Raw genomic sequence first — 17,559 nt, forward strand, 5'->3', positions numbered from 1 at the left:
CCACCGGCTCTTCAACTCTCCGAATGGCATGGGTGCATTAGCAAGGCATTCGTCGTGTCATTGCAACTCCATCATTGGCTTCGCCCTCAACGGCATAATAACCTAAACGTAAAATCCAGGCGTGGCGTCTCCCTGGAAGACCAGGACAGCTGAGCTATTGAGAATGCAAGGTTGCTATTGGATCAACAGGCGAGCGGTGTTGTAGGGCTGAGAGCTAGACAGTCTCAAAGAGGGAATGCCAAGACTGAGCTGGAGTCTAGACCATTTAAGCTTATCGATATTTGGGTAAAACCATCATGTGTCATTTCCACAGAGCAGAATATTCGGCAGTTAGCCTTGCACTATTTCTATCTCGCATGTGGGTTTGGTAAAAATGTTTAATTATTCGTATCTATGACAACTTTATTGACAAGGCAGATTCCAACGCCCCATGCCCAAAAACCAGTGTTCCAAACGCCATCCCAATGATACCCAAAATTACCAGCCGAGAACGTTGAACAAGCTTGTTCGGGGATCAGGAACAGAACCGTTGAAAGTCTTTGCACGAACAGATTCGCTCTTTGTGGTGTTGTATTGACTAAAGTAGCGATCGAATGTTCGGGATTGGTTTGTGAGTTGCGAGCGAACGTAGCCGCCGACAACAGAGATGCTTCCAACAGCGATGAGAACAGGGAGGACCCTGAATATGTTAGATGTGGAGATTTTGAGACGAGATGGATGCTTACTTGGGGCCGACAGTGGGCTTGATCATGAGAGCAGCCATTTTTATGGATTGATGTGATTGGTGGGTTGTGTAAGTGAGCTGAAGCTGAAGATGCAAGTGTTGTTGGTGAGAAGATCTCAGTGCTTGTTGTTGTGATTGATGGTGATGAGAAAAACTATTTGAGAGTAAAGAACTCCGTCATTATATATTCTCGTCTTGAGGTCCATTTCGTTCAATTCCGTAACCATTTTCTTCGGTCGCATGTTGATGTTCTGAGCTGACGGGTGGTGCTGTTTTTGGTGGTGCCATAGAATGATCCAGCCCTGGACACAGCCATTTCGGGCGATGCCGGGGTCCGCAACACCAAGAATTGGATCTCTACAGCTTGTGAGATCTTCAGGATGAATTGATAGATTATCTATATTTCCAATTGATTAAGTGTCATCATATAAGTTGCTTTGTTATTTTCTAAACACTCGCTGCCATTTTCAGAGTATTATACATGTGATGTATGTATACAATTCTAATTATTCTCGAACAATTGGACACGTCATTGTAAATTTAATAGCTATGAACATGTGTACTTACCTCTACGGCAATCATATCTCAGCAATAATTCAATTGAAACTATCTACCGAATGCATCTGTGTATGCGATTATGGTGATGGCATTCTCAGAATCTGGTGTTGAGAAATCATCTGATTTTCGGAACCGGCGTCTACCGAACCCACCCAAAATTCTCCGGGAAATCAGTCCATCATTCGGTTCTCGACACACTCAGCCCCGAAGTCCATTCTCGACTGCCAAGATCGTCTCACTGATCAACTCTTAACTCTGTCGTCGGAATCATCAGGAACAATGCTGTTTTTTCTTGCTTAAGCGTTTATCTTTCGTGATGCGACAGTGGATTGAGAGTGATGACCTCAAAGTCAGTGTCTCTGCATCAGAACCCTCCATGTCTTCTTCTTATTAGCTGTGTATCAGCTCTCCGCACATCCCCGTCCAGGTACGCCCGGAGCCACGAAATGCCCACCGGTCAGGTCCCACAATTCCCGGTGCCTACGCCGGTACCAAGGCCGGCGACGTCATGGATGGGCGGAAAAAGATGACAATTGATACCTAACCCTTCAATTCAATTACATTCAAGAACATATTAGCATCTTTCCTCATAACTGGCATAGAGATCCTCGGCCTGGCCCAATCTCACAATGACCTTAATACTGAACCCAGCTCAAACCATATCATATCATCTCAGCTACCGTTAACAGTCCATCAATACAACCATCCCCAAACCTCCAACCAAACATGGGAAAATTCCAATCCAGCCCCCAAGCCCTTTATCTACATGTCACATGATTCTATTCCCGCCTCAATCCCAAAACGTCCATCACCCATCAATGACATCCAATAATCGTCAATGGCTACACATCTCCAGATATTCCGACGCGGGGAAGCTCCTGATACTGTAGCTCACCACGTCATCCCTCCATCATTCAAAGCTCTTAGATCATTGACCGAACCCTATTAAATAGCAAAGGTCCCTCAACTACTGAGATCAAATACTGCTTCATAATAATTGCTGTATCAGAAGAACAAGTCAAAATGTCCATGAGATTAATCCTTCGTCCGGTGGTGCGAATCCCACTCCTCCGCCCCCAGATCCGTCTTGCGACTACAAACCCTACGCATGTCCATTCAGATGGTAACCTCGGCGGTCCGGGAGGTCAGCAGCCCCCACCTGCACGCCCTGGCGGTCCGGAAGCTATCACAAGGAACTGGTACAGTCACCCTCACCCTCCTTGTTATCACCACTGACACTCCCAGGATGCCCATCGCTGCTGCTGCAGGTGTAATCGCAGGCGGCGTCTACATCATGCTCCCCGCACGAGGAAAATCCCCTGAGAGAACTCTCGAAAGCGACATGGTAGCCGCCAACTCGACTGCGATTGGATACATCGGTCAACCATCTGGAAAACCAGGCATTGCTTCTCATTACAGGGAGCTTCGAGATGGGAAGGAAGTCGAGTCGATGAAGGAGTTGAGTGGGAGAAAAGGAGGTGGTTCAATGGGTCCTTTCAGAGCGGAATAAATAATGAAAAATGTGTTCATAACGGAGGCGACCTGCCCAGAGTATCAAATTGTCTATCATCGCTCGATGGAGCTGTACATCAATAGTAACACATCGCTTACTTCTGCTCTAGAGGTTCGTCTTTCTTCTTTTGTAGCAGATAATCTCCCCCAAATACCGCTTTGTACACTCCTCTCAATCCCCTTATCGGCCATCCTGTTCGTGCAGTTGACTTCATGAGTTTCTCGTCACCTTCAATATCAACTTTGACTTTATCGTAGACATTCGGTAGATACGACGCTCCGTACTTTGCTCTTAGCGCATCGTACGCTTCTTTGTTGTAATGTGACCAGAATTCATCTTCTGTGTAGTATGCTTGGGCGTATAGCCATTTCTTTCCTCCGCAGTCTTGTACTTTTTGCTCCAGAGCTCGATTATGTCGAATTGCGTCTCGTCGGTTTCCTTGCAGAGGTCCCCATATTCCAAAGTTCATGAGTTCCACGGTTCCAGGTTTTGCGAATTCTGCGTGCAGACCATATCCAGAGTCCGGATCTTCTCGTCGTACTCGTAATGGACATATCCAGAGGGGATAGATTCTGAATTGCTTGTCCAGCCAGTTTTGAAACTCCGGTACACTGTTGTAAGGCACTCCGACATCTTGAACCATGTAATAGTCAAACAGGTTACTCTTGTGGCCAGCAGAGTACATGACGCGAGCTCGTAGGAGAGGATCCAGGATATATCGTGTCAGTCGGTTAAATGGTGTGAGAAAGTAGTCGAAGGCGTATTTGGCGACCCAGAATCCACCTCTGTCATATCGGAACAGATAATCCTTCAATGGGATGTAGTCGGCGACGCAGGTGACAGATCCCATCCGTAACCCATCTCGAACCTTTTCAACATGAAGATAAAACCACTTATCCTTCCGTCGATTCAGTTGCCTTGGCGTAGCACTGATTGGTATCTCATCCACCATTCGTCCCGCACATACAACAGTCGTATCCTTGGAGTAGACAATCCCATCAACATAATCATTCTCCCATCTCTTACACTCCTCCTTGATAATCTTGACAGACTCAGACGGCCCCCTCGCAAGCCGATACTTGAGCTCAACATACTCCTTCGCCTCCTTCAACTGAACCTCCAGCAACGTAACAACACCGAGTGTTCCGAACGCCGAAGCAGCACCCCAGAAAAGATCCGGCTGTTCCGTTTTAGAAGCACGCGTAACAGTTCCATCCGCGAGAACAATCTCAATCCAATTCACAGTCGCGTCGAAAGCACCGTACCGAAAAGAGCTGCTCTCTCCCGACGTCCCCGAAAAGCCACCTCCAACGGTAATAGCCGGGAACTCCATAACGACCAGCGGAACAAGCCCCAGCGGTAGAGTCGCATCAACGAGGACTTCCATTGAGACATTTGGTTCAACGATCACCGTCTTGGAATCTTTGTTCACTTCGATGACATGGTTGAGCTTGCTTGTGTCGACGGTGTTGTCCACACGCCGGTTTGAGTGCCGTGTGCTGTTAGTTGAGCCATGGTATACACGAAACTGTTCCTGGCGGGCGTGAAAGTGCTTAACTCTATCTGCGACGCCAGCGACGATAGTTTTATGAGCGTCCATCATGAGATGGAATCGCAGAAATAAAAAAAAGAGAGATGCAGGAATCAAAGATAAAAGACTTGGCGAGTCGTTCAGAGTAGTATCGGGTCGGAAATAGCGAGGAATGATCCACAATTCCTTTTCCTTGTGTCGTGCTTGTGCTTGTGCTTGTGCTCGTGCTTACGACCAAGATTTTATATGAGTCGATCACTCATGACATTTGATTCCGACATATCCGAGCATCATGATTGCTTCGAATCAGCAAGACTCGTCTTATTTACATTTACTTGTTACGGTCTGAGGCGCCACGTCAAACACGTCAGCCCTGCTTTGACCATATCGCCAAGTTTTTTATTCTATTCTGGTCGATCTCAATATGACGTTTGTTGTTTCATTGGTTCAGCTTATGATGCATGAATAGGCGCGTTTGCTAGTGGACAAGCAATCCTGGAAATGGCCCCCACAAGACATTGACAACCAAACGCTGTTAATAAACTATCCTAATGACTCTGCAATTCTAGCTTTGATGTGTAACGCTCTGTTGTGTATTCTCCTATCGCTCCGGTGAATGCGAGAAATCATCCAACCAAGGTAGTTCATAGTCGCTATCATGCTCATCCTCCTCGTCCAGAGTTTCACTTTCCTCGTTCCCATCGTCTTCGACCTCAGCAAAATAATCAAGATCGGCAATGAAGTAATCAAGATCCTTATCAGTAATAGGTCGTTTGTCTTTCCCGCTGATGAAGGGCTCGGGCGTTTCTTCCAACAACTTTTCCAGGACCTTGGCGTTTTCAATTACTCTCCCTTCCAATTTGTCTGTGTATCTCTTTGCCTGTGTTACGATACCAAGATAATCCGTTTCGATGCCATGTAGAGGACCGCACATCGCCCAGAGTCTTTCCTATCCTGCAATAAAACGTGCTTCGATCGTCCATCGGTCAAGATGGCCTTGTATTATACATCTCCGGCAGTTTGAAGGGACCCTGCCATTGGTCTTGGATTGTAAAAGAAAGCCTGTCGGTATTTTTACTTCGCCACCACACAGGGGAACAGCAAGTTCAGAGGTGTGTGCACAGTCGAACATGACACGATGAGTGCACGGTTCGACATCTTGGGCAACATCTCCCTTCTGCTTGCCTTGCTATGGGCAGATGGGTGACATCTCGAACGACTTGAAGTTATCGACGAGTGCATCGTGACACGAGTCTCCAATAACGTGTCCACAGGGAAACAACAAACCAGAATGTCCTTGTATCGGGGCCATGGTTTCGGCATCCTGGTAAGGTCTTCGACAGGCAACACAACGAAAGCGAATACACGCGAATTGCAAAGTCAACAAACTTTTCTTCCCCTCCGTGTCCTTGCACGCATTTTCTCCCTTCCTGTGGAATTTCACTGTGACTTTCCTCAGCCATTCGTATGCACTCGGCCAGTGAAATTGACTGGGGAGACCTAGGTTTTCCTTCGAGATCGCATTGAAGAACAGATCGGGCATGTCTGGGAACAAGAGTTGCCGTATGGCTGATAAGCTCACGATCTCGTCCTCGGCCGACTCGCCATCACTGTGTTGGGCGTCAGTCATCTCATCGTCTTTCGATGTCTCTTCTATCTTTTCCTCTGCCGTAATTTCTTCTGTCGTTTTGTTATCGTTAATTTTTTCGTCGGCCATCTTGTCGTCTATCGATTTGTCGTTGATAACCTCGTTGTGGGCTATGTTCTTATCGGCAACCTCATTGTCGTTCATGGTGATGATATCCTCGATAATCTGTAGGCTTTTATTTGTATGAGTGATATTGGTGTGATGGCTGATGATGATGTTGATGTTGATGTTGAGTCGACGTTGAAAGAGGTCAGTCGGACTGTTATGAATTGCAAGCACCTTCCAGCTGTGATTCACATCCCTAACAAAGGCAAGTTGTGTCAAATACGTCCTTCCTCATTACTATATGGAACGTACGCTGTAATATGATTAGGCAGGTGATGTCTATTCTACGCCTCAAGCCTCAGTTTAGCAGGAACCCGGATCTGCACCCAGCAACTATCAGCCGAACGCCTTCTCATTCTTCTTCTGAGGGACATTATGACGATTTATCTCGCTTTCACGCCTTCTCCTTGGTACATCTCCAGGCGTCAAATTCATCTGATCTAATGAATGGCCTACCCAAGTATATCGCAGCCAACTCAATGGTCTACGCTCCTCAAGCAACGCTTTTTGACCTGCGTTTTTATAGGAGAAGGCCAGGATGGTCTGAATCATAAACACAGTTGCATTCCCCGAACATGATGTGAGCTTTCCGAATCGAGTATCTTCAAACCGAATACCCAGGCGCTCTAGAACATGCTCAAATACTGCGGGTTGTTGAAGGCGTGTCTGAAACTGATTCTCCTTCTTGAAGTCCCATATCTGCACATTGGGTTCTGCTAACCACTCCAAAGCAAGCTGCAACAGCGCAGTTTTGACGGGCTCTGTGTCAAAGGTCAGCAAAATGAGCTGTCGAAGACGTCCTTGCTCGACCTCATCTTTCCGTCTGTTCTTTTTTCTCAGCGCTGAAAAGACTCGGTATAATCTGTACGCAAGATCTTTCTCCTGAACCCTTCTTGATCGGCCAAAAGCGAACAAATATGGCGACTGATCTAATTCGTCTTGGTTCTCGAACTCTTCCACTATATAGTGGAGAGGTGTCATGTACTTGAACCAGGACGACCCACGATCTCCAGGCATGACGCCTTTACCACGGTCATACAAGATATCTCGCATGTCGAGATATGCGACTCCGGCCTCGAATCTCGTCGATATGACGGTCCATCTATGGATACACTGAGCTCTCTCACGCAAATATGATGGAAATCCAGAGAGATAAGGATGTAATCAGTGTCAGGCATTTTGGCGAACTGGTTCTCTTCGGTATCTAGTGCTGGGAAGACGTTCTCCAAGCAGTTAGTAGAAAGGACACATGATTGGCAAGGGTTATAATCCAACTCTTCGTCAGAAATAGAGGTTTTGTACGAGTAACTCTCCTCGTCACTCGAAGTCGGCATCGTCAGAGCTGCGCTGAAGCGAAGAAGGGTCTCAGGTGAGGCTCGGGTCAGGATTTGAAAGAGTGGCCGGTTTCGATCTCATTGATTTGACTAAAGAATATACAGCCGAGCAAACGACCCCTCATTTATATACGTTGATGTTCCTGTACTTCAAAGTACTTTCGTAAGTGAACGGCGACAAATTACGTCTATGAGCCAGAGTCTCACACAGTTTGTCAGTGAACCGTGCCACTGTTTGCCCTCAACCACCCAATACCGCACGATTCAGAGCGAAATTCCAGACTTCAATCGTGTCATAGTATCGGTCATGTGCAGAAGAAGAGATCCTTCCGCTGTGTAGTCTCATTCACCGCGCAAATACAGCTTGGACCTCGAGATTGACTGCACCCGGTTGAGTGAAGGGATTGCCTTGCAAATTACAGGTGAGGGCAGTACAATAAGAGCTTCACATCGATTAATATCTAACAATTCCAATCATATCTAAGCTTATTACTCTTCGTTACCATAGTGTACCCAAACATCACGTAGAGGTCAAGTTCCTCTTTGTGTGATTTACAGTCTCGGGATAGCTGTCAAGTAGGTCCCTCCCAACTTGAGCATATCAACAGCTTCCTTGACCATCTCATCGACAATCTCCCCAGCAGGCTGGATCTTGGTGATGGCTCCAGCAACCTGTCCCATCAAATGTGGCAGATCGAAATCGTTGCCCTGCTCAAAGTCGTACTCAATTGGTACAACACCCTTATCACACAGTTCCTTGATCTTATCTGGCTGCTCATGCCACTTCCTGATGTAATCGTTCGTCTTCATTCTCAATGGTCGTCCAGAGATAACAAGAGTTCGCTGCGTATCTTCGAATCCACATGAAACAACCTCCTTCTTATGTTCCTCACTGCAACTCGCTTCAACAGAGGCTACAAACCGTGTACCTACCCATACGCCTACAGCGCCCTGCATCAATGAGCTCGCAAGACTCCTTCCAGAGGAGATACCTCCGGCTGCAATAACCAACGCTGGCAGACCCTTGAGAAGAGGAGGGTGGTACTTTGAAGCAACGTCTGCGACGGCGGGGATGAGGATGGAGTTTGCAACATCTCCTGTGTGACCTCCTCCTTCACCACCTTGAGCGCAGACCATGTCAACTCCCAGCTCGAGCGCTTTGGTCTTGGATGTGTCAGTGAATAGCAGCCAACTCCGGTCCGTGACTTACTGCATGCTTAGGATGGCCAACCATGTTCATGACCAGGATTCCCTTATCATGAAACCTCTTAATCACTTGAGGTGGCGGTACACCAACAGCACTGACAAACAACTTGGCACCGCTGTCAATGATGATGTCCACCAACTCGTCCAACTTTCCACCAGTGTAATCATGGTTGGTCTTACGCGCATTGCCTCCAATCTGAGGCAGGGCGAGATCAACACCAAAGGGTAGATCAGGTCGCGAGAAATTGGCCTTCATTTCCGCAATGATCTCTCGAAGTTGATCGGGTGTGTATTGGAAACCACCGATTATACCGAGACCGCCAGCATTGGATACAGCTGCTGCAAGACGACCACCAGACACCCTAGCCATACCGGCGAGGATGATGGGGTGCTTGATTCCCAGCAAGGATGTAAGTGGTGTTGTAATTGGGCCTGGAGGTGCCATTTTTTTATATTATGAATGATAATAAAAGACGATGGTTTGCCAACAGATCAAGTATAAGAATACAATACAGCTGGATATTGGCCCTCGGCTCTTACATATCTGTGGGGATCGGCTCTTTTAAGCATCATCAACCGATCTACCGATTTGCGGGGGGAGCTTCATCCAAAGTCCGAGGCATTACCGCATTAGGCTACCAATTCGCGTATCTCATGTGCCTCTGAAAGCGCTCTGAACCCTTTCAGCATAAAATGCCGACACCGGTGATGCATTGTATTTGTGCATATTATATTCGCTGAATCTATCAAGTTATCCCGTCTCATTCCCGTTTCATCGTTGGCTCAAATTCCATACTTGGCTCAATGTTGGTATCATACATAAAATATCCGTGACTCGCTATCATCCATCATTAGGTAGTATTACAGAGAGCGAAAGTCCTCGTCATTGGAAATGCGGTAAGCGCGCTGGAACGAAATCTGTCTTCTCTGGTGATTTTGTGCCATCGGGTTGTGAACTGTTTGGCGCTTCATCTTGTGTGGCGGGCTTGTCTTCGACTTCTTCGACGTGGTGGTAGGCGGCTTTTGAAGGCGATGCTTGATACACATCATCCTCTGCAACCTCTGGTTTTGATTCGGAGATTGATTTGGGGTCAGATTTTGGTGCGAGACCTTTTTCTGCCGCGAGTTGCGCTGCTGCTTGCTTCTTCCTCTCGACATCCTCGTCTTGTTCTTTTCGTAGCAGATGCTCTTCTTGTTCCAGGTCATGTAGAGTCGGTCCCTCAACATCTGGCGTTACAGAAAACGAATTTGATCGCTGCTCCATTCGGTAGTCGTCCTTGGAAGAAATTGACCCCAACGTCGTCCGCGATACTGTTCTCGACCCTGCCAAACCACTAGCTGGTCTTTTACCCTTATTGCTTGTTCTCCCACTTCTTCCGCTTCGATCATCCTTTCTAACCATGTCGTATGTTACCTCATCATCGAGTGGGATTGCATCTTCTTCACCTTCGCCATCGCTTGGGAATAAATCGCCCCGTGATCGATAAGAATCTGATGTATCGCCCGACCCTGTCGTCCCGCTGCGCTTTCTAGTCACTGGTAGGTCAAATTCGTCATCGTCAGAATGTAGTAGTGGTTCATTTTCTCCTTCGCCATGTCGTCGTGGATGGTCTTGTAGGTCTGCCGCACTAGGTTTGTATCGTAGAGTACCGCCCACCTTCCATGGTAGTTTGCTGAGGAAACCGATCGGTTGTGTACTAGGAATTACAGTCGGGTCATCATCCATGCTTGGCTTTCGTCTTCGGTCTCGGGTTCCATAGCTCATACCGCGTTTCCTGCGCGGTTGTTCAGTTTCTCCCCCAGTATGCCTTCGCTGAGTGCCAGTCCCAGCCAACAATCGATCCCAGTCTTCATTACCCCATGTGCCAAACAGACCACTCTGCTCTTCCTCATACCAGTCATCATAAAAGTCGAAGCTGTACTCTGCCCTACTATGCGACAGCTCTCGTTCTCTGCGCTTTCGTAGACGTTCCTCAGGGTCACCTAGACATACTGTCGTACACTGTTCAATAGAGTGCACGATGGATGAAAAGCATGGGTTGATATAATTATGTTGAAAGGTCCAGATTCCTGCTGCCGCATTCTCGGTTATGGTCTCGGTATCGTGGGCAATTTGGTTCCAGCGTTGGCGCAGTCGGGGGTCCTCGAGGAATGCCATTGTGAAGATAGTGGATATGACGTCGCAACATGGAAGCGCCGAGGTCGCAATGTTTCAGAAGATGTAAGAGGATTCAGAAGAGCAGATGATTAATTTGGGTGTGAGTCAATTAGTAGACATGATCGCAAAAGGTGAGGAGTTCACGATCAGCCATCAGAAGAATAATCTCGTGAGTGACAGGCTATGATTGAAGATCAGAGTTGATTGTAACTGTAAGACAGCGGTTGTTGTGGCACGTGCAGCGAGGTGAGACGATTAACAGTTGGGCTTGTTGGGTGGTTGGTTGAGTGGAGGTACTTTGAAACGTGGTTGTCTGGTGGCTGACCATCAAGTACTGGATCCACTGGGCTTGACTTTCGATATCTATGATACTCCAATGCTGTAATTCGACGAATCTTGACATGACGAACCTTATTATTTTTGGTGGGAGATGGCGAGGCGAGATCTTGTCAAGTTGTCCAAGCTTACACTCTATTTCGATTTGACGTTACATTTGTTAGACGAGGTAAGAAAATATTCGTATTGAGCTGCGAGCAGTCTGCAGGTGGTATCAGGCAACGCAAGAAACAGTGATGTAGTACTAAACAGACCAATGATCTCAAGTTGTGGTATCCTACTTCCTTGGGATACGCATATTTGCTATCACTCTTTCGATAAGCTCTTCCTTGGTGGCCTTTGGGTCGGGATGTAGATTTCTCTGCTTCTGTTAGCCTACGTCAACGGCTGTGAGTGATTCGCTTGCCTTGTTCAACCACAATTGGCATTCTTCCTTTGTCCATGTTTTTGGATCACCAGTAGGATCTGGCTGAGGTGGGAAAACACCCTGACCATCGTTTCCCCAGATTGTGTATGCCGCTGCCATAGAAACAACGCCTCCAAAGACTGGGCATATCAGTATGTGGCTTACCCTGCAGATAACAAATACTTACAGAGGACGACGTTCTGAGAAGTGTTAGTGTGTTTGAGCTTGGCTGATCGATAGATACTAATCAATCACTAGATTGTCTGCTCTTACCTTGGACTTCATAAAGTTATCAAGCCGGGTCGACATGTTGACGACTTTCGTTTAGAGACACTGACGTTATCAACAAGTTTGGCAATCAGTAGATGTACACCTATTCCGGAGCAACAAGTGTTGTAGGGCGAGAAGGTCTAGTGAACAACAAAAATAATGCGGTTACAATGATAATAAGCACCTTAAGTATTAAGTTTCATAAGATATTCACAATCACAATGAAAGGTGGCCATTTCAAGATTCCTGCCTGTTGCCTCATGGCCTCGTCTCATCGTCGTCTGCGCCACGTATTCTTACGCCACATCTCGGTGGATCGGCGACCAACTCTCCCGGACCAGTCCAACAAACGACAGTGGTCCGTGCACTACAAGGCCCCGCGAAAAGCAGCGCACAAAATTAATTCCTTCCCAAATTCATATCGAAATCGTCAACCCGTGCCTTTGACAAGTTTCCGTTCAACCCATCCACCTTGAACTACCGCCAAGATGCCTCAAGAGGTCGCCGATATCAAGAAGGTATGAGATACGAATAACAGCGGAAGAAACGAAATACTGACTTAATTACCAGTTCATCGAGATCTGCCGTCGGAAGGACGCCTCCTGTACGTTTTGACGAAGAAAAACCTCCACGAAAAACGCAACTCGATTCTAACAATTATCCCAACAGCCGCGCGGATCAAGAAGAGCAAGCAGACCAACAACATCAAGTTCAAGGTCCGCTGCCAGAAGCACCTCTACACCTTGGTTCTCAAGGACACCGACAAGGCCGAGAAGCTCAAGCAGAGCCTTCCCCCCAGTATGATCCTCCGCCAGGACGCACGATGATACAAACCACTGACACAGCACACAGACCTGCAACTCACCGATGTCTCCAAGAAGGCCAAGAAGTCTGCTTAAGAAGGTGGTTGAATAAAGGGTTTACTCTGGGTGTGGGAGGATTTCACAGGCACGAATGGGCGTCTCGGGATACCTTGCATTTCATCATGTGCTCTGAAAGGAGGATACTCGGATGAGTCCAAAAAAATAAAAGAACGATTCGAGTCACAAGATACTGGGTTTTTTTGCGTGACGAGTGTTGAATTGGCTAATGCAGAAAAGGCTTGTGCTCGAAGCGGGAGACTTTGGTAGCTTCGAACCTCACAGCTATACCGGACTCGATCACGTCTTCGAAGCCTGGGGATGCGATTATCACCATGATTGAATCGTCGCCTTCTATCCTCCATCCTGCCCACATTCTTTGACCTGGTAGTGTTGCGGATTGGGTCTCGATGGAACGATATTCTTTTTCGAGAGATGCTTTTTCTTCGGGCTTCACTGATATCTTCCAGACCTTGACGGATCCTCTTGACAGAATGTCTCCTCGGAATTCATTTTCTCCAGCTGGCCCCAGATGATACAAGGCCACGGCGTCCTTGTCTTGACTGATGAATTCTTTGAGCTCTTGCATTAGAGAGATATTCTCTTGACTTTGGATCCATTCGTTGTGACCACCCACAGATTCCCACGGTGCTGTGAGAAATAGGTAGGGCGCTTCGCCGTCGGTGATCCAAATGTCCGTGGTGTAATTATAAGGCTTTCCCTCAAGGAGATTGGGTTGGTGCTCCCTGATCCATTGAGCTTGTACTTGCTGGGTCTCCTTGAGGATGTTTCGTAGCTTATCCTCATCGTACCCTGGCTTTAGCTGGATGGAGGCTGTTTCAACGATACCGGCCATTTTATCGACAAAAGACTTGAATTGCTCAATTGACAAAAGTCTAGATGCCCTTTACCCTTCACGATGAAGCTGAATAAATAATCAGTCAATCAGGCATCTTTGACGACGTTGATGCGGGGTTCAGTCGATGATGCGCCATTGAGTTGCCTGGGAAGGATCACAGTCAGCAACGTAGTCGTCAGCCATAGGGTTGAATACTGGTCGTAGTCCAAGGAGATTTCCGTTCATTTGATATAGCCATCGTGTCAACCCTTTGTCCCAAATCCTTCATCATAGAATCTCATAGTACTCTTACAATATCCTCAAAATGATAGCCTCAATCTTGAGACCGTCAACCAAGTCATTGCCGACAACGACATGCGTGCAGCCTTGACATATGGATGGATGCCTCGAATTATTCCGTGCCTGGGTTGCCGCCCTCTAGAAACTTGAAGAATGTCAACTTATTCCCATCAGGGTCTTTGATAGCGAACTGCCGAAAACCCCACGGCTTATCTTCAATCGCTTCTTCAATTACATCGCTTCTCTGACCCTTGACAGTATCATGCAGCATGTCCAACTGCTCTGTACCCAATGCGATATATACCGACCCTGGTTTGACATCACCATCAGGTTTGAAGAAGTAGATATTGGCTGCTGCTTTATCCCCTGCAAAGATCGAGCAAAAAGTATAATCTGAAGACGGCCCGTCCTCTGGCTTTACCCCGCCCAATTCGAATCCAAGAAAGTCGACATAGAAATCAAGAGTTCTCTGTATCGATTTTGATTCGAACGTTGGAATGATTTTCCACGCTGAAGCGATTGGCGCCGTCATGTTGTGTCTGTTCAATATAGTATTCGTATAAAAGAGATGCGAATACGAAAGTGTTTCAATGCATTTAGCAGCCAAGAGGAGCGTTATGTATGCGACAATTGATGCACTCTTTGTTGTCCAGTAACAGGCTACAGCTTCTCCAAGTACGGATACGGCCACACCAATGAGTTATAGCTGCAGGCACCAGCATGGATATTTTCCCGCCTGTCGTCATATTTTAGCTTCGCCTCGACGACGTAACTGCAAGCCTCCAAGTTCCAACGACTCCAAATGTTCTGTTGCTTCGGCAGATATTCGAGGCTGGCTCAAAGTCTCATAACCTGATTTACAGAGAACCGCCCAGCCAACCTCTTCGGGTGCATCGATCAACAGCTGAACCAGACGGCTTATCCGGCACGCAGGGTCACACGGTTGGGTTGCTGTTGTATTGTTCGTTGCTATTGTCATCATCATCAATCACGCGGCGACAAATGCCCATGCTTGTCTCTTCTGCAGTTCTTCTGCATCTCTTCTTCAACTGATAGGCATTTCTGATTCTGAAACCTTGAAATACCCGGTCCTCGCCGGAAAACTCGGTTCATATACTTTTGCTTGTTCGATTTTCCACTCTCGGTTGCTGCATCGACAAATCGCGGGAGACGGGACGTCTAAGTCGTGGTGGGCTCAGCTCAGTCTCCAGATAAACCTAAGCCCAGCTGGAGACTCGACGTTAGCGCTAGACCGCTATTTTGAGTTCTTCCAATTGGAGGCCTATCATTACACATTCAGTTCAACAACAGAGGACAGATGTTGTGAGCTGTTGGCAACGTCTTGTAGGCATCTCATATCAACTCATCTCGAATTTGAAGACGAGATAATAACGGTAGCACCTAGATTGTAACCCAAGTCCCTTAGCCCGTCTCGTTAAAGCAGTTAGTTCCACCTCATCTTGTTGATCGTTGGTAACTGTCATCTGCACCATCGAGGCACTCACATCCGGAACCTTTCCTATTTCGGTTGACGGGCGTTTCCCTACATCGTCCTGCTCCTGCACTTTTCCATGGAAACAAGTCTGAGGTGTGTCAGAAGGCAGGTACACTGATCTAGGGACAGAGGTGGAAAGTGCGGGGGACTCAATTACCCATTACGCCAACAATTCCCAGAGGTGCATCAACCTACGTCTAGACTTTAGCTAACACTTCTTCTGTGACGCTACTATCACTTCCATTATCGTCTTTGACTTGCATTGCATTGTTGGGAGTCAAAGGTCCTTCCGTTGTTGCCCGCTTCCTAACTATTTTAACTTATCACACCCCCGCTCTCGAATTTAAAGAAGTTACTTTCCACCCCCTGACGATGGTCAAGAAAGGCAACCACTAATTTACCGAATTAAGCAACTTTCCTCCTTCATCTTATACTTTTCTTTCTACCGTTAAATTCAATTATCTTCATACAATCTTTTACTCCTATTTCTCGCTATTCACTTTCTACGAAACATACCGCAGGCAATCATCACGACAGGGGTCAGACCACGTAGTTGGAGATAATATCAACACCAAACAACGCGCGCGACACAATCACCTCCATGCCGTCTGTGACCCCAGTCATGGTAAACGGGCTCAATGGCAGCCATGCCAATGGCAACGGCAATAGTCACGGCCCTGCCTCTGATTCCGGCTCCGAAACATCTGGCGACTCCAGCAATGGCAGTGCCCGTCGTCGCATGAAGTTGAATCGCAAAATGTCTAGCCCCATGGCACCTCCTTTCATGGTATCAGCACCAGGAAAGGTCATTGTTTTTGGGGAACACTCCGTTGTCCATGGAAAGGTAAGTCGGTTCCATCTTATCGCCAATTGCATGCTTACATGATTGGCGCATAGGCAGCCATTGCCGCAGCCATCTCACTGCGGTCCTACCTTCACGTCACCACCCTCTCCAAGTCGAAACGTACCGTCTCGCTCCGATTCGCTGATATCGATCTCGTTCATACCTGGAACATCGACGACCTGCCATGGGACGCTTTCCAACAACCCTCCAAGAAGAAGTCATACTACTCTCTCGTAACAGAACTCGACCCTGATCTTGTTGCGGCCATCCAACCACACATCGAAGTTGTCTCACCCAACCACCCAGAGGAGATTCGGAGAGTTCATCATAGCTCTGTCTCAGCTTTCCTCTACCTCTTCCTATCGTTAGGATCGCCATCCTTCCCCCCATGTCTATACACTCTCCGGTCAACAATACCAATTGGTGCTGGTTTGGGCAGCAGCGCGTCAGTTTCAGTATGCCTTTCAGCTGCACTTCTGCTTCAACTACGGACACTATCAGGCCCTCACCCAGATCAACCTTCGGAGGAAGCACGACTTCAAGTCGAACGAATCAACAGATGGGCATTTGTGTCAGAAATGTGTATTCACGGAAACCCTTCCGGCGTGGATAATACGGTTGCGACACAAGGTAAGGCCGTGGTGTTTCAACGGACAGATTACTCCAAACCACCGACGGTTCGACCATTGTGGGATTTCCCTGAACTGCCCCTGTTGTTGGTGGACACCCGGCAATCCAAGTCTACCGCACACGAGGTTGGCAAGGTCGCAAAGCTCAAACAAACCCACCCTAAGCTTGTTGGCACGATCTTGGATGCGATGGACAAGGTCACGGATGCCGCTTCTGAGCTCATTCACGACACTTCTTTTGACAGCAATTCGGAGACGGACCTTAGCAAGGTGGGCGAGCTGATGACCATCAATCATGGCCTATTAGTATCACTAGGCGTTTCTCATCCACGTTTGGAACGAGTGCGAGAACTCGTCGACCATGAGGGTATTGGCTGGACAAAGTTAACTGGCGCTGGCGGTGGTGGATGTTCAATCACTCTTTTACGACCCGGTGTACCCACAGATAAGCTGCAAAAGCTCGAAGGACAACTAGAGTCTGAGAATTACGCCAAATTCGAGACGACCCTTGGTGGCGACGGTATTGGCGTCCTTTGGCCAGCTGTCTTGAAGAACGGTACAGAGGAAGATGACGAGGGCGGTATGGAGATTGATCTTGAGAAGTTCTTAGAAGCTGAAGGCACTGAGGGTGTCGAAAAGCTCGTCGGAGTACATGGCGATACTGGGGAAAGAGAGGGATGGAAGTTCTGGCGAGTTGAAAGCCAATAAATCACTAATAAGACAGAACACGCTCAAGCTGTGAGCATTTACTCCGATTTACACCATCTGGTAAGCCATGCAAGGTCAAACATGACTATGGGCTTG

General features: G+C 47.5%; 12 protein-coding genes across 12 annotated transcripts; 3 read left to right on the plus strand and 9 right to left on the minus strand.

Moving 5' to 3' along the window:
• Nucleotides 1–355: 355 nt before the first annotated feature.
• On the minus strand, nucleotides 356–958 carry FOXG_07583 (uncharacterized protein). Its single transcript, XM_018386169.1, has 2 exons — nucleotides 726–958; nucleotides 356–679 (listed from the first exon to the last, which is right to left on the minus strand). The coding sequence occupies exons 1-2, from the start codon at nucleotides 761–763 to the stop codon at nucleotides 478–480; spliced, it is 240 nt and encodes a 79-aa protein (XP_018243288.1). The 5' UTR covers nucleotides 764–958; the 3' UTR covers nucleotides 356–477.
• Nucleotides 959–1,516: 558 nt separating this feature from the next.
• On the plus strand, nucleotides 1,517–2,792 carry FOXG_07584 (uncharacterized protein; the record flags this gene model as incomplete). Its single annotated transcript, XM_018386170.1, has 2 exons — nucleotides 1,517–2,481; nucleotides 2,528–2,792. Exons 1-2 carry the CDS (start codon nucleotides 2,306–2,308, stop codon nucleotides 2,790–2,792), a joined length of 441 nt encoding a protein of 146 aa, XP_018243289.1. The 5' UTR covers nucleotides 1,517–2,305.
• Nucleotides 2,793–2,889: 97 nt separating this feature from the next.
• FOXG_07585 (uncharacterized protein) lies at nucleotides 2,890–4,395 on the minus strand (the record flags this gene model as incomplete). The annotated part of the gene is made up of 1 exon (XM_018386171.1): nucleotides 2,890–4,395. The coding sequence occupies one exon, from the start codon at nucleotides 4,393–4,395 to the stop codon at nucleotides 2,890–2,892; it is 1,506 nt and encodes a 501-aa protein (XP_018243290.1).
• A 532-nt stretch (nucleotides 4,396–4,927) lies between these two features.
• Nucleotides 4,928–6,118, minus strand: FOXG_19509 (uncharacterized protein; the record flags this gene model as incomplete). The annotated part of the gene is made up of 2 exons (XM_018399731.1): nucleotides 4,928–5,275; nucleotides 5,909–6,118. The coding sequence occupies 2 exons, from the start codon at nucleotides 6,116–6,118 to the stop codon at nucleotides 4,928–4,930; spliced, it is 558 nt and encodes a 185-aa protein (XP_018243291.1).
• Nucleotides 6,119–6,195: 77 nt separating this feature from the next.
• FOXG_19510 (uncharacterized protein) lies at nucleotides 6,196–7,523 on the minus strand. Its single transcript, XM_018399732.1, has one exon. The coding sequence runs from the start codon at nucleotides 7,130–7,132 to the stop codon at nucleotides 6,416–6,418; it is 717 nt and encodes a 238-aa protein (XP_018243292.1). The 5' UTR covers nucleotides 7,133–7,523; the 3' UTR covers nucleotides 6,196–6,415.
• A 283-nt stretch (nucleotides 7,524–7,806) lies between these two features.
• FOXG_07588 (oxidoreductase) lies at nucleotides 7,807–9,152 on the minus strand. The gene is made up of 2 exons (XM_018386172.1): nucleotides 8,624–9,152; nucleotides 7,807–8,577 (listed from the first exon to the last, which is right to left on the minus strand). The coding sequence occupies exons 1-2, from the start codon at nucleotides 9,062–9,064 to the stop codon at nucleotides 7,966–7,968; spliced, it is 1,053 nt and encodes a 350-aa protein (XP_018243293.1). The 5' UTR covers nucleotides 9,065–9,152; the 3' UTR covers nucleotides 7,807–7,965.
• A 350-nt stretch (nucleotides 9,153–9,502) lies between these two features.
• Nucleotides 9,503–10,777, minus strand: FOXG_07589 (uncharacterized protein; the record flags this gene model as incomplete). Its single annotated transcript, XM_018386173.1, has 1 exon — nucleotides 9,503–10,777. The coding sequence occupies one exon, from the start codon at nucleotides 10,775–10,777 to the stop codon at nucleotides 9,503–9,505; it is 1,275 nt and encodes a 424-aa protein (XP_018243294.1).
• A 706-nt stretch (nucleotides 10,778–11,483) lies between these two features.
• FOXG_19511 (STE24 endopeptidase) lies at nucleotides 11,484–11,828 on the minus strand (the record flags this gene model as incomplete). The annotated part of the gene is made up of 3 exons (XM_018399733.1): nucleotides 11,484–11,659; nucleotides 11,707–11,719; nucleotides 11,793–11,828. The coding sequence occupies 3 exons, from the start codon at nucleotides 11,826–11,828 to the stop codon at nucleotides 11,484–11,486; spliced, it is 225 nt and encodes a 74-aa protein (XP_018243295.1).
• Nucleotides 11,829–12,277: 449 nt separating this feature from the next.
• On the plus strand, nucleotides 12,278–12,688 carry FOXG_07590 (uncharacterized protein; the record flags this gene model as incomplete). The annotated part of the gene is made up of 4 exons (XM_018386174.1): nucleotides 12,278–12,307; nucleotides 12,360–12,393; nucleotides 12,459–12,587; nucleotides 12,642–12,688. 4 exons carry the CDS (start codon nucleotides 12,278–12,280, stop codon nucleotides 12,686–12,688), a joined length of 240 nt encoding a protein of 79 aa, XP_018243296.1.
• A 187-nt stretch (nucleotides 12,689–12,875) lies between these two features.
• On the minus strand, nucleotides 12,876–13,505 carry FOXG_07591 (uncharacterized protein; the record flags this gene model as incomplete). The annotated part of the gene is made up of 1 exon (XM_018386175.1): nucleotides 12,876–13,505. The coding sequence occupies one exon, from the start codon at nucleotides 13,503–13,505 to the stop codon at nucleotides 12,876–12,878; it is 630 nt and encodes a 209-aa protein (XP_018243297.1).
• A 394-nt stretch (nucleotides 13,506–13,899) lies between these two features.
• Nucleotides 13,900–14,319, minus strand: FOXG_19512 (uncharacterized protein; the record flags this gene model as incomplete). The annotated part of the gene is made up of 1 exon (XM_018399734.1): nucleotides 13,900–14,319. One exon carries the CDS (start codon nucleotides 14,317–14,319, stop codon nucleotides 13,900–13,902), a length of 420 nt encoding a protein of 139 aa, XP_018243298.1.
• A 1,564-nt stretch (nucleotides 14,320–15,883) lies between these two features.
• Nucleotides 15,884–17,463, plus strand: FOXG_07592 (mevalonate kinase; the record flags this gene model as incomplete). The annotated part of the gene is made up of 2 exons (XM_018386176.1): nucleotides 15,884–16,126; nucleotides 16,180–17,463. The coding sequence occupies 2 exons, from the start codon at nucleotides 15,884–15,886 to the stop codon at nucleotides 17,461–17,463; spliced, it is 1,527 nt and encodes a 508-aa protein (XP_018243299.1).
• Between the last annotated feature and the right edge of the window lie 96 nt (nucleotides 17,464–17,559).

The sequence above is a fragment of the Fusarium oxysporum genome, chromosome 4 (genome assembly GCF_000149955.1).
Source record: "Fusarium oxysporum f. sp. lycopersici 4287 chromosome 4, whole genome shotgun sequence".
Classification (NCBI taxonomy): Eukaryota; Fungi; Ascomycota; class Sordariomycetes; order Hypocreales; family Nectriaceae; genus Fusarium; species Fusarium oxysporum.

Excerpts from the sequence above, each read along its gene's own strand:
- FOXG_07583 (XM_018386169.1), bottom strand. The coding sequence starts at position 763 with ATGGCTGCTCTCATGATCAAGCCCACTGTCGGCCCCAA. Across the intron at positions 680-725 it reads AAGCCCACTGTCGGCCCCAA|GGTCCTCCCTGTTCTCATCG; the intron begins GTAAGCATCCAT and ends TAACATATTCAG.
- FOXG_19510 (XM_018399732.1), bottom strand. The coding sequence starts at position 7,132 with ATGCGAGATATCTTGTATGACCGTGGTAAAGGCGTCATGCCTGGAGAT.
- FOXG_07588 (XM_018386172.1), bottom strand. The coding sequence starts at position 9,064 with ATGGCACCTCCAGGCCCAATTACAACACCACTTACATCCTTGCTGGGA. Across the intron at positions 8,578-8,623 it reads TTGGCCATCCTAAGCATGCA|ACCAAAGCGCTCGAGCTGGG; the intron begins GTAAGTCACGGA and ends GACACATCCAAG.